At 49.0% G+C, this 13,148-nt stretch overlaps 1 protein-coding gene across 6 annotated transcripts in view; it reads left to right on the top strand.

Annotated features, from left to right (window-relative positions):
• Positions 1-13,148, top strand: part of ATXN7L1 (ataxin 7 like 1) — a 245,975-nt gene that overhangs the window by 75,341 nt on the left and 157,486 nt on the right. For 5 of the 6 annotated variants that reach the window (XM_015076173.3, XM_015076172.3, XM_015076169.3 and 2 more), the window contains exon 3: positions 10,648-10,752. The exons of the other annotated variant lie outside the window; for it this stretch is intronic. In XM_015076173.3, coding sequence (XP_014931659.2) covers positions 10,648-10,752 — 105 coding nt within the window. The remainder of the gene's footprint in view (positions 1-10,647; positions 10,753-13,148) is intronic. 6 annotated transcript variants of the gene reach the window in all.

Below are 13,148 nucleotides of genomic sequence, written 5' to 3'. Positions count from 1 at the left end.
CTTGATCTTCCGGGCCCTGGATCACTGTCTTGATGTACAAGACACCTGACTGCCCCAGCATGAGGAAATGGAAAATGAGACCTGGGGGAGCATCCAGAAAACACCCCTAAGCGCACCCCAAATACTGGTTCTGAGGGGGCCATCACTGGGAGTGGGATGGGGAATAGCCATGTTTGCCAGATGAGGAAGGGCCCAGCCTTCCTGAGTCTGGCACGAGGGTTGGGGGTGGAGGGCGGAGGGGACAGGAAGTAACCACTTCTTCACTACGATGGCCCGTGTGGCCCTTGCCTCCTCCCTAAAGTCAGACAGCCCGCACTTATCTCCCAAGGAGCTCTAAGAACAAACAAATAGACATAGTTATTGACCTCATAATTGTAGATAGCAGCATGGGTATTGGGGCAGTTTGTTACCATGTACAACTTCCCCCTTTGAGGGAAGAGAAAATTAAGGAGCACAAAAAGTAAATCAACTTCTTGGAACCTCCAGCCTCATTAACTAATTGACATTTATTAAGCAGCTACCTAATGTGCCAGACTGGTAGGCTGTGGACATATAAAGGGCACTGAGTCGCAAGTCCTGTCCTCAAGGATATCCCAGTCTGGAGAGAGAGGTGTAAACCAAGTGCCCTGGTACAGCCTGGGAGCTGTGGTCACATCGTGGAGGGCACACACCAGGAGGGAGGTTGGTGGACTCTGCCTCGCCTCTGGGTGAGGCGGAGAAGGCTTCCCGGAGGAGGGGACTGGGGAAGTGGAGAGACAGGAAGAAGGCCATAGATAATAATATTGTTTCTTTTATATCCTTACAGTGTGCCCTTCACAAATAAGTCCTTTAGCTCCAGATGGGGAAACAGTTTAGAGGGGGTTGTCATGCCAAATGGCAGAGTCAGGATTTGAACTTGAGGCCGCCTGACTCTGGGGCCCAGCTCTGGAGCGACGCGTTTTACCAGGCCCACGTCTCACAGGTTTTGTTCTAAACCCTGGAGTACAGTCACCTCCTGGGTCCAGCTGCCATCCCATCACCCTTCCTTCCTTGTGCTGCAGGACAGGAGTTCTAAGTCTGAGGACAAGCCATAGGAGAGTCTGCCCAGGGAGCAACCCCCCCACCCCCCCCGCCCCGGCCTCCACACAGCATGAATGCTTGTGTGTAAAGGCCCTTCTGAGGAGGCAGGGATTAGACCGTCTCATGTGGCCGTGGCCGTGGCTGTGTTGGTTGGCTGGGCTTGTGGATTGGTTGGGGTGGGGTCAGTTCACACAGCCTAACACGGGAGCATCCTCCTGCTACCAGGCCTGGCTCCCGGCTGCAGCCTTGCAGGGGGGCTCCTTCCAGCCCAGCTGCAGCAAGAAGAGGCCAGGGGCCCCCTTAGTCCCGGTCTGTCCGAGAAGAAAGGCTCTGTGCCTGCCGCCCGCACATGCTCGCCCGCCTGCCCTCATTGACGCCGCGGAGCTCACCACTGCTGCTTGCTTTCTGGTCCTCCTGTTGCCGTTGCCATTTCCAGATTTCATTGTTTTTGAAGCCCTCACAGTCAGGCCCTGGGTTTGCAGAGATCTGAAAGATGGAGAGTGACCGCTTTTTTTTTTTTTTTTTTTTTTTTGCATTTTCCCAGAGGGGAATTCAACAACATTCTGCCTGGAAAGTGGGAGGTATTGGGTCTGAGGTCATTGCTTTGAAGACCCCACGCTGTTTTGATCTCTGAATTTAAGGAGATTTTGGAGTTGGGGAACAAATAGAATCATGCTGTCAGAGCAAAGGAGAAACGTTTTTTATATCCCCTCAAGCTTTCCATTTGACACGAGTGATTAAAATGCAGCTCAAAACTCCACCGGCAGAGAGAAAAGACGAATTAATAAAAACTGTGTAATGAGCATATTAAGATTAATGGGGGAGAGGAAAGCTCTCAGGACCAGCCTCTCCCGGTGTGAGAAGTGCCCCTCCCAAGGTGGCACGCGTCGTTCTTGTAGGTGCCTTTCTGTGTCCTGATCTGAATCTGCTTGGAAGCAGTCATGTGTGTCTTTGAACCACAGTGACTGTTCTCCCCCGTCATTTCCCCAGTTTGAGTTTATGTAAGTGGAAACCCACAGATCACAGCCACCGCCAGCCGCCCGCTCATCTTTTTGACAGTTTTCCAAGGAAGTCCAGTGGCACCTGGCTCTCCAGCCATCGCCCGTCACAGGCTTGTCACACCATCAGCTCCTACTGAGGTCTGTGTGTCCTGTTATCTCCCACAGGCAGAGGCTCCCCTTTCAGGCAGGGCTCACGCTCACCTTCCTGGAAAGGGCTTGGTGTTTTACATAAATACAATCTCAGTGTTTTTCACTACCAGTCATTTTTTGGAGTGAGTTAAAAGGGAAGCATAATTTTTAAATTATATGAAACTGTTGTTATACTAAGAATATCATAGGGATTGCTCCCTTGACATTTTTGTAACTCCGATAGACAGCGGGGTGATTTCCCAACCCTGGACAAGACTTCTGGGGAAACTGAAGGACATTTTCTGGGGCTTTTTTTTTTTTTTCCAGGAAACTGAAATTCAAAGTTGTCTGTTTTGCTGTCTTCCCATTCCCCTGCTGTGGGATTTTCTATCGACTGCATAGGTATCACGGATTGCTGATAAGCTGTTCCCCTGCCTTCAAAGCCAGCCTGATTCTTGCAGCTTCCCTGTTCAGCCTGTGCTCCGCTCCGCTCTACATCCCACTTGCAGAAGGAAGGCATCAGCCCTTACTCACGCCTTCTTAACTTTTTCATCTTCTGAGCTCTCACCAGTTGTTGCTTCATAATGTCAGAGTTTCAGGCTCTGGAAGGTGTCCAGGGGCAAATTCAAAGGCGCACAGCCTCTAGTTTGATCCAAATCTACCAAACCAGCCGTCTTCCCATCTTAGAAACATATCCTGTACAAACAGGGGATTGGAGATGTCACCCTGCCTTTTCCTTAACTGCAGCCATTTTCCGAACGTGAAGACTGGATGCAGCAAAAGTTCATATAGACACATGGCTTTGCGTGTCAAAACTGTTCCCCTCAAAAAGCTGTGTGTCTTGATGGGGCACCTGCGTGGTTCAGTCAGTTGAGTGTCCGACTTTGACTTTGGCTCAGGTCATGACCTCACAGTTTGTGAGTTTGAGCCCCGCATCGGGCTCTCCCCTGTCAGCTCATAGCCCGCTTCGGATCCTCTGTCCCCTCTCTCCCTGCCCCTCCCCCACTTGCACTTTCTTGCTCTCAAAAATAAATTAAAAAAAAAAAGTTTTTTGAAAAAACTGTATATCTTGAATAAAATGCTACTCCCATCCGGCCAATTTAATTTCAGTATTGACTTAAGAGACAGTTAACCAACCACACCAGGACATCAGAGTTACTGTTTCACTTTCATAGAAACCATTCTGCTGTCCTGAATTTTGTCTCTCCTTCCATCACAGCTGAGCTCTGTCCCCTTCCTCCCTCCTCTGCTGTCTGGGGGTGGGGTGCATTTAGGGAAGGTGAGGCTGTGGGAACCTCGGGGACTGTCCAAAAGCATGCTGAGTATTCCAGCCTCCGTTGATAACATGAATGCAATTGACAGTCGACTCTGCCACAAATGAGAATTTTAACAGAGGTAAGACAAGAAGTGCCTGCTTTCAAATAGGGGCACCGAGACTAGCCTGTGTGTAATAAATTTATAAACACCATAAGGTTAATACCATGAGCCTGATCTGTGAGTAACCTCTGTGAACAACCTTTAATAAGTTGACAGACATTGGGAAGAACTCCAGTAACTTAATTCTCTACTCCCCGCTACCCCCACACCACCAACCCCCACCCCCTTCTCTGCACCAGACTGTGGGCAAGTTCTAGCTCGATGTGCTGATCTGATGATACAGAAAGCAATCAACACGTTTACCTGGCTCTGTTGTGCATAAGTTCTTGGGCTAATAATCGGTACCCCAACTGTAATTTTATATTAATATGATGCTTTCCTCCCAAGTTGACAAAAGACTTTCTGTATCCCACTGTGGTAGATGATGAATATCATTTTCTCCATTTTTGTAATTAGGGAAATTGATGCAGGGAAGGGTGATGCCACAATGGGTGCAGGTCAGTGGTATGCTGGCAGATGTTCAAACAACAGTCCTCCGAGAGGTTATAGTGGACACTGACTCACACGGTGTGAATATTCCCACAGTGATGATTTAACCTACCAATATGCCTCACTGAGTGCTGAACTAGGAGGATGCAGTCAACTCCTGTGAGCTCCGGCATCAAATTGGCGCTAATGATTCAGTTCAGGCTTCAGATTCCCAGGTGACCACCGAGAACCGGCTCAGACCCTGACTCACTGGACTGCCTTGAGAAATGTTTTTCAGACTTTGAGTTGTGACCTATGAAAGAGTCCTGAAATTTTGAAAACTCAGTGAGCATTTTTTAAATGAACTAGAATACGGGGCACCTGGGTGGCTCCGTCGGTTAAGTGTCCGACTTTGACTCAGGTCATGATGTCACAGTTTGTGAGTTTGAACCCCCACATCCTCAGAGCCTAGAGCCTGTTTTGGATTCTGTCTCCCTCCCTCTCTCTTCTCCTCCCCCGCTCGTGCTCTCTTCCAAAAAAAAATTTTTTTAATTTTTAAATGAACTAGAATAGAGTAAAACCAAAAGAAATGAGTAGAACAGAACATATCAGAGTGTAATGTACATGTCCCAATGAGAGAAGATGGATGGATAGATAGATGGTTGGTTATATGGATAGATGGATGGATGGTTGGGTAGATGGATGGATGGATGGATGGATGGATAGGTAGGTAAGTGGATGGATAGATAGATGATAGACGATAAATAGATAGATAGATAGATAGATAGATAGATAGATAGATAGATAGATAGATAGATAAGTTATATAGTGGGCTGAGGTCAAAAACCAAAAAAATACCTAGAAGTAAGTGTACCTCTGTTTCTCCCATCTGCAAAATGGAGTTAATGAAGCTTGCTCCCTCCTCACGTTTTCAGGCCAGGAGTATGACTTAAGGTCATCTCTGTGAGTGTCGTGGTGGTGGTAGCTCCCTATCTGACCCACAGTTGATCTATTTGCAGGAGCAAAATGGGGGGAAATGGAGAAGTTGGCCCTTCTGTGTTTGTGAGATGGTTGAACTGTGTTTGAAACTGGACAAAGTCTCTTCATTTTGGTAACACGTTTTCCTGGAATCCAGCCACAGCCAGAGAGAGAGCCTTCCCGAAAGCTTCCAGCTTTCCTCGGTCCACACGCACATTCAAGTTCTGCGGATCAGAGGGACCTCCAGGCTTCCCAGGAGGTCTGCTATGAGTGGTCATGAGGGAGAGGCAAAGGATGTGTTGCCTGGAGCAAAGACTGTCCCACTGGAGAGAGCTAGTTAGTTCTGAAAGATGGGAGAGATGACCTTGGTTCTCCACACTCTCTCCCGAATCCCTGGTGGAAGAAAACACAGGCTTTTACGAGCCATCACAGCAACCCCATGAACTGTAAGCCTCATTTTATGGATGAGGAAACTGTCACTGAGAAAGGTTGGGCACCTTCCCGGAGGTTGCCCAGCAAGGAGCACTGTACTCTAATCCCTCCTTCTGAACCCAGGCCTGCACTCATGCCAATGACCTCCTCCAAGCCTTGGGACAGCCTATTAGTCATCCAGGCAACCCTTCCAAACTGGTTTCTGCATCTGTGAAATGGGACTTTGCTCTATTAATGAAAAAAGCAGCCTTTTGCTGAGGAGGGAGCCTTGCCCTTTAGAGTCAGAGTCCCAGCATCTCATCTGCACTTACAAATCACGCCCTGGGATCTCAACCAAATTATCTTTGTTTCCTTGCCTGGAAAATGGAGATGATGGCAACTTTCTAGATTAATTATGAGGATTAACTAAGATAATGTTACCACATCAGAAATTCTAGAAGGACCCATATTAACACATCAGCAATGGTGGGTGGTCTTGTTGCAGGTGGTTTCACTTTTCCCTCTTTTCTCATCTTTATTCTGGTCCTTCTCTCCAGAAGAGAAGACCAGACCCGATTTGTAGTCTTTGCCCCTTTCCAGGGTGTAAATACTCCCACGATGGCTGATTTCAAGCTATCGCCCTGACACCACGGAATGAGTTGGGGAGAGACATGCTGTAAGCCCACCTCAGCACACACTGCCGTTATTTTAAACTGCGCACAGAATGTGTTCTTTGGGCAGTAAATTGAGAGAGATGGGGATTGATGAATAGAATACCTAACATGTGCCGGACATAAGAGTTTTCAGTTCCACCTGTCCTTCCTCCTCCATCCCCAAGCAAACAGTGCATGGCCCGCCATCACCTGGCCACGTGAGGGGATGGTCTTTCGAGAGGCCGAGTGCCTTTATCTTGCTCCCCACCTGCCAGGCTCTCAGAACCTGGGCCTGTAGAGGAGATTCTAAGGTCAGCTGACTGAGGAATAATCAGGCAGGGTAGCAGGGGAGACACCCTCACTTTCCACGGGAGACACGCTCTCAGCAGACACGTGCAAGGTTGAAACCGCCCTAGAGGAAACCAAGAAGGGTCTCAGTGGAGCGAAGGGCCTGGAGGGGAGTGCGTGCATGCACACACACACACACACACACACACACACGGCCAGCCAGTCTCTGGCTAGCCTAACTCATGACCTGAGAGGAGTGTGTGTACCTGGGTGGGGCGGGGAGGTGGGGGTTCTGCAGATCTCTGAAGGATTACGGAAGAAGTAGGAGTCCTGACAGGCCTCGGCCGGGTCAGCAGGTGCAGAGGCACAACTCCCCACGCCTGCAATCTGGGCCTGCCAGACTCAGCACAGCTTCCCGCACAGAGTAGGCACTCAAGAAATTTTTGTTAATGCTTGTTTTTTTTTTAAAGAAAAAACAAATGCTTGTTTTTGTTTTGTTTTTTTAGTTTACTTATTTTGAGAGAAAGAGCATGATCGGGGGAGGAGCAGAGAGAGGGGTGGAGAGAGAGAATCCCAAGCAGGCTCTGAGCTGTCAGGGCAGAGTCTGATGGAGGGCTCAAATTCATGAACCCTGAGATCATGACCTGAGCCGAAATCAAGAGTCAGATGCTTAACTGACTGAGCTACCCAGGCGCCCCTGGTTTCTTTAATTAATAAGTTTCTGCTCCTCCTTTATAGCCTGATCTCTTGCACACAGGATATAAGGCACCTCAGTAAATGCTTGTTGAATAAATAAGTAAGTCTCAGCCCTCTCCAGCTCCTGGTTTCACGTGTACCTGGACATAAAATGTAACTAAATCTAAATGAGATGCACAGTGTTTATAAAAGTTGCTAGTGATTTTTTCAATGTCTTCTAGTTTTTTTGCATTTTTCAAATGAATCTTCAAAGACATAGATCGATGGATCACTTCTGTTATTTTTTTTTAAAAAAGGACCTATATTATAAAAATAAATAACCTATACTACGGAGTGGTATCAACAGCGAAAGACCAACAGCTGTCCTCTCCACCCTGTGGTGCCTGAACCAGGGGCCCCGGACACATTGGGTGGGCCCAGCACGGGCCTCCTCACACTTGGGGACTCCTGTCACAGCTGGGTTCTCTCTCTGCCTCTCTTTCCACAGGCCTTCCGCCCACCAGGCACTGACTAATAACGTTCCCCTCTGGTAACAAGTCTTAGTCAGAAGTGGAAACAGAGGCAAGTTCTGGAGAGAGGAAATAGCGGGCCGCGCCCAGGGCCACCGACAAGTGAGAAGTTCAGAGGCCTGCGTCCCCAGCCCCACCCTGTCCCTGCGGTGGAGGCAAGTGGGCCCTCAGGCACCTGAGGCAAGAGCCGGTGTCCCCCTTGCAGCCACACGCCTCCTCCAGGGCAGTGCGGGACTCTGCTCCTTGCCGAGTGACAAATGTGTGGATTCCACTGCTCTCTGAGCTGCAGGGCTGTTCTGAGAACACAGACCTGCGGGTGCCTCTGTGGAGGCATTTGCTGGGTTATAAATGAGCCGTCCCCACATCAGGAGGAACCCGACTCTTCCCAGTGACCCACCTCTGCAGCTGGGGGCACCATTGTGCATTTGCCCATTCTGTGTTAAAGACCTAGGTGGAATCTAGAAAATGAGGGCTTTGGGCATGTGGGGAGAGGAAGTTCAGGAGGTTTGTGACAGAAAGCATACTCGTGTGTACACCGTCTCTTCATTTCTCCGTCAACTGTGTCAGTGGTTCTGAGCCTCCTGCTCTGTGATTCTAGAACGATTCTAGATCTGGTGGGCTAAGAAGAGGCAAGCCCAGGTGCTCCCAGGGCTCTCTTTGCACCCTATGGTACACGAAGAGATGTGACCATGTTTCCGCAGAACCTAACTAACTAACTTTCTTTCATTTTTTTCTTTTTGGACTTTTATTCACATACTGCACAATTTACCCATTCAAAGTCTACAAGGCAGTGCTTTGTAGTGCATTCACAAGATTATACAACCATCACCACTGTCAATCTTAGAACATTTTTGTCACCCCAAAAGGAAGCCCTGCATCCCTTAGCAGCACCCCCCAGCCTCCTCCAGGCACCCCAGCCCAAGGCAGGCACAAATCTAATTGTTGTCTCCAATAAATTTCCCTGATCTGGACAAATGGAACCATACGATATGTGGCCATTTGTGTCTGGCTTCTTTCACTCAATATAACGTCTTCAGGGTTCATCTATGTTGTACAGGTGTCAGTATTCTGTTCCTTTTCGTGGCTGAATAGTATTCCATTACCTGGTTATAATAAATTTTGTTTATCTATTCACCAGTTGATGGATATCTGGGTCATTTCCACTTTGGGGCTGTTAATGAATAATGCTACTATGAACATATGTGTATAAGTTTTTTGTGGTCATACACGTTCATGTCTCTTAGACCACATAACTGATTTTTCAACACTGAATAGCGGATCGTGTCACTTTTTTGCTTAAAAAAACCTTCAGTGGCTGGCGCGCTTGGGTGGCTCAATTCAGTTAAGCATCCAGCTCTTGATTTCAGGTCACAACTCAGGTCATGCTCCCAGGGTTGTGGGATCGAGCCCCATGTCAGCCTGCTTGGGATTCTCTGTCTCTCTCTTTGCCCATTCCCTGCTCGAGCTTTCTCTCTCTCTCTCTCTCTCTCTCTCTCTCTCTCTCTCTGAGAAAGAAAGAGAGAGGGAGAGAGAGAGAAAGAAAGAAGAAAGGAAAGAAAGAAAGAAAGAGAAAGAAAGAAAGAAAGAAAAAGAAAGAAAGAAAGAAAGAAAGAAAGAAAGAAAGAAAGAAAGAAAGAAAGAGAAAGAAAGAAAGAAAGAAGAAAGAAACCCTCATAGGGTGCCTGGGTGGCTCAGTTAAGCATCCGACTTCAGCTCAGATCATGATCTCATAGTCCATGAGTTCAAGCCCCACATTGGGCTCTGTGCTGACAGCTTGGAGCCTGGTACCTGCTTTGGATTCTGTGTGTGTGTTTCTCTCTGTCTGCCCCTCCCCACTCACACTCTCTCTCTCTCTCTCTCTCTCTCTCTCTCTCTCTCTCAAAAATAAATAAACATTAAAAAACATAATTAAAAAAACCTTCAGTAGCTTCCCTCATTTGTTTGTTTGTTTTTTTTAATGTTTATTTTTTGAGAGAGAGAGAAACAGGATGAGCAGGGGAGGAGCAGAGAGAGACACACACATACACAGACTCTGAAGGAGGCTCCAGGCTCTGAACTGTCAGCACAGAGCCTGATGTGGGGCTCAAACCCACCAACCATGAGATTATGACCTGAGCTGAAGTCTGACACAACTGACTGAGCCAGTCAGGCACCTCAGCTTCCCTTGTTTTTAAAATCAGGTTCAAAACCCTTACTTGGTCCATAAGGCTTACAGCTTCTGGGCTCTTGCCCTTGTCCTCCTGTTCAGCTGAGAGGCTCCTTAGACACACAGAACTTCCTGCCTTGACTGACCCGGACTTTACCCCCGCCCCCCCTCCTCTGGCCCTTTGTTTACTCCCAACCTGAGCTCTCAGCCAAAAGACCACCCCCCCCCCCCCACCTCCTCTGCAATGCCTCTGGCCAGGTTGGGCCCCATGCTCTCATGGGACTCCTCCCTACATCTTAGTCCCTCAGTTATAACCAAATGATGGCTCGTGTGATTATCTGCTTTACATTTCTCTCTTCTGCCACATAAGCTCCAGGAGAGCAGGGCTCATTGGTGTTCATCAACTACCCACACCCATGGCACAGTGCCTGGCACACGTAGGCCTTTGGTAGATATTGGTCGGATGAGTAACAGATAATGATGGCCCTTGTTTTCAGGCTTCCTTTTGCCTTGGGGTCAAAAGTGATGGGGAAACAGGCACCTCACCCAAGTGACCTCTGCTTCGGCAGGAATGGATCTGGGGGAGCCCCCCATCCTAAAATAACTAGCGCCCCATCGGGGGCCGGCTAACACTTGGCCCTGTGTCAGGACAGGGTAACACCCCCCGCAGATGGGACTCGCAGCACCTCTAACACGCGGGGTTATCGCGGTCCGACCCCCGGGCTACGATGAGCAGGGAGTCCGCGAGGCGGCAGCTCCTGCGGGTGCCGGGAGCTGCGTCAGGACTAACCCCGTTCCCTTCTGTAAAGATCATCGCCTTGCTGCGCGTCTCCTTTGAAAAGCTGCCCCGGAGGAAATTGCAAGAGGAAACTGTGCACCCTCTGAGACTTAATTGCTTTTTCAAAAAAACCCTGTTTTCATTTCCCCCACAGATATGCACTTATTTGGCCATTATCCAGCACATGACGACTTCTATCTCGTAGTGTGCGGCGCCTGCAATCAGGCCGTCAAGCCGCAGGTTTTCCAGGCGCACTGCGGTAAGTGGACCCCCGCGCCCCGCGACGCGTTCGCGGCCGCGCCCCTGCGGCTCCCACGCGGGGTTGGCCCCGTGTCTGCTTTAGGCCGGGGCGCCGGGTAAGCTCTTCCTGCGGCCCTGCCTCTGCTCACAGGGGAGCTGTCTTAGGAGCCGCCGTCCTTCTTCGGAAACGCTCAGGCCTGTCAGACCAAGTGAGAGAAACCCTGCAACCCGTTTAGGGAAATGGAAGCCCGCGGGAGCCATCCGCCCAGCCTTTCGGTGGCCTCCGAAGGTGACCAAAGGAAGGGAGGAGCGGGGCCTTGAGGAATTGCTCCTGCAGCCTGACACCGTGTCCCACTGGCAGAGAGGGCCAGACCGGGTCTCCCCGGGGTTCACGCGAGGAGGGGCTGGAGCCGAGGGCAGCCCAGTGTGGGGCTGTCGGGCCCCTGCCCCAGGGAAATAAACGACTGGTACTTAAAGCCTCAGGTTTAGTTTCTCTTTCTCCAAGAATGCTCTCTGTTTGTGTGTGGGAACCTGCTTTCCCTCTGTATCGTTACATCCTTGGTCTCACAAATTCCCTTCAGTAGGTCAGCAGCGAACCCTAGACCCCCTTCCGCGCGGGTGCCTACCGCAGAGAAAGTCCGCCTGCCCACCCCCTCAGGAACGCACAACCAGCTGCTGACCTTAGGCAGGCAGTTACTTAACCTCTCTGGATGGAAGTTTCCTTATCTTTAATTTACATGGGACGTTGGACCAGATGATTTCCAAAGCTGTGATATGTTGTGAATTCCAGAACAGTTATTTCCCAATCTTTTTATTTAAGCCAGACTCCCTTTTGATGAACGTAATGTCGCAGTGCCCTCTTTTACTGTTACATCTCAAAGCACGTTACATGTTGTGCCTAAAAAAAAAAAAAAAAAAAAAAAAAAATCAAAGCAGTAATACTATTGAGCATGCTTTTGTAAATGAGACGTCTCCCCCTTTCTCACACTCAGAATTTCTGAAATTCCCCCACTCCTTCAGTTATCACTATTCTGTAATAAATAGGTTTAAAATAAAGGGAGTTGCTTGTCTGAGCTCTTCAGTAAATGTATTTGGGCCTTTAGAATAACTTTTATGTATTCCAATATCATCTATGAATATGTATACATGTATATGATATATACATGTCTAAATACATATAATCTATCAGTGTGTGTATATATAGTGGCCATATTTTCTGTTGTTAATACACAAAGAGAATCCAGGATTTAGGGGCCCTCTGCAAGACTTTCTTACCTACACAAGGCAGAGAGAGTCCCCTACTTAAAGTGCCATACAGAGAGCTCTGTTTTCAGAGGCCAAGTCTCCTGACGTGCCTGCAGCCAGCTCTGTGAGCTTGAGCTACTTGCTGAAGGTCTTGGGGCTTGGATTTCCTCTTCTCTTCCATGAGGAGTGATTTCCACGGGTGCTTCTAACTCTAACATTTTCATTTCTGGCTGAGTGAGCATGAAAGGAGCAAGTTGTGTGCTCGGCACGAGCTGACCTTCTTGCTCAGTGCTCTGTAGCAAATGACCCTCCCTTCCTCCAAGAAGAGAGAGAAAAGGTCAAACCTTTCCGACAGGAAACTGTCAGAGACCGAGAGGTGGTGCCACCAGCTAAGGTGACAGGTGGGGGAATCGAAAGCAGAGCAGCGGCAGGAAGATCCCACACAGCTAGTGGCTCAGTGAATCACCGTGGAATCTGTGTGGCCGATTGCTTCTGTTGGTCTCATGACAGATGATGCAGAGGCTAGATCACCCCGAATGTGATGGGCATTCCTTCATTCACAGGGATGTGCTGCTGTTGTGGGCACTGGGATATGCCTGCGAACAAGACAGATGAAAATCCCATAAGCCATCAAAACCTTCCCTGGGAACTTAATCCACTGGCAGAGTCTTTGATGGAAGGAACCAGAAAGGGACCTCGGACCCCACTATGCCCTGCAGAATTCTGCCCAAGGCAAGGAAGGCCTCAACTAGCCGGTGAAGGCAGCCTCTAGGCTTGGCTCTGCTGACCCACATGCCTCCCTCTGTGCTAGGCCTTTGGGTTAAGGAGCCAAGTCGAGCTTAGGGGGATAGCCAACGGTTTCGTGGCTATTTCCTCTGAGCAGTGACAATTAGTCTGGGGGTTTGGGGTGACTGACCCCATCACTCGAAGCCCAGACTCCATTGGGCTTCTTGCTGAACCAGCTGATAAGTAGTGATGGGAACACAACCACAACTCAGCAGATGGAGGCCTCAAAACCTCCCTTGTCTTTCAGGTGTGTGTCCTGTTGATTCACAGCCCATATTTATCACGACCAAGAGAATGCAAGGCAGAGCTCAGAACCACAGCAATTCTTTGGGGGCAGTGAGGATTTCTTAGTTTCCCTGAGAATTCTTTCTATGCTTTAATGAT

This window comes from Acinonyx jubatus, chromosome A2 (assembly GCF_027475565.1).
Source record: "Acinonyx jubatus isolate Ajub_Pintada_27869175 chromosome A2, VMU_Ajub_asm_v1.0, whole genome shotgun sequence".
NCBI classification, from domain to species: Eukaryota; Metazoa; Chordata; class Mammalia; order Carnivora; family Felidae; genus Acinonyx; species Acinonyx jubatus.
This window is presented reverse-complemented; position numbering and strand designations above follow the sequence as displayed.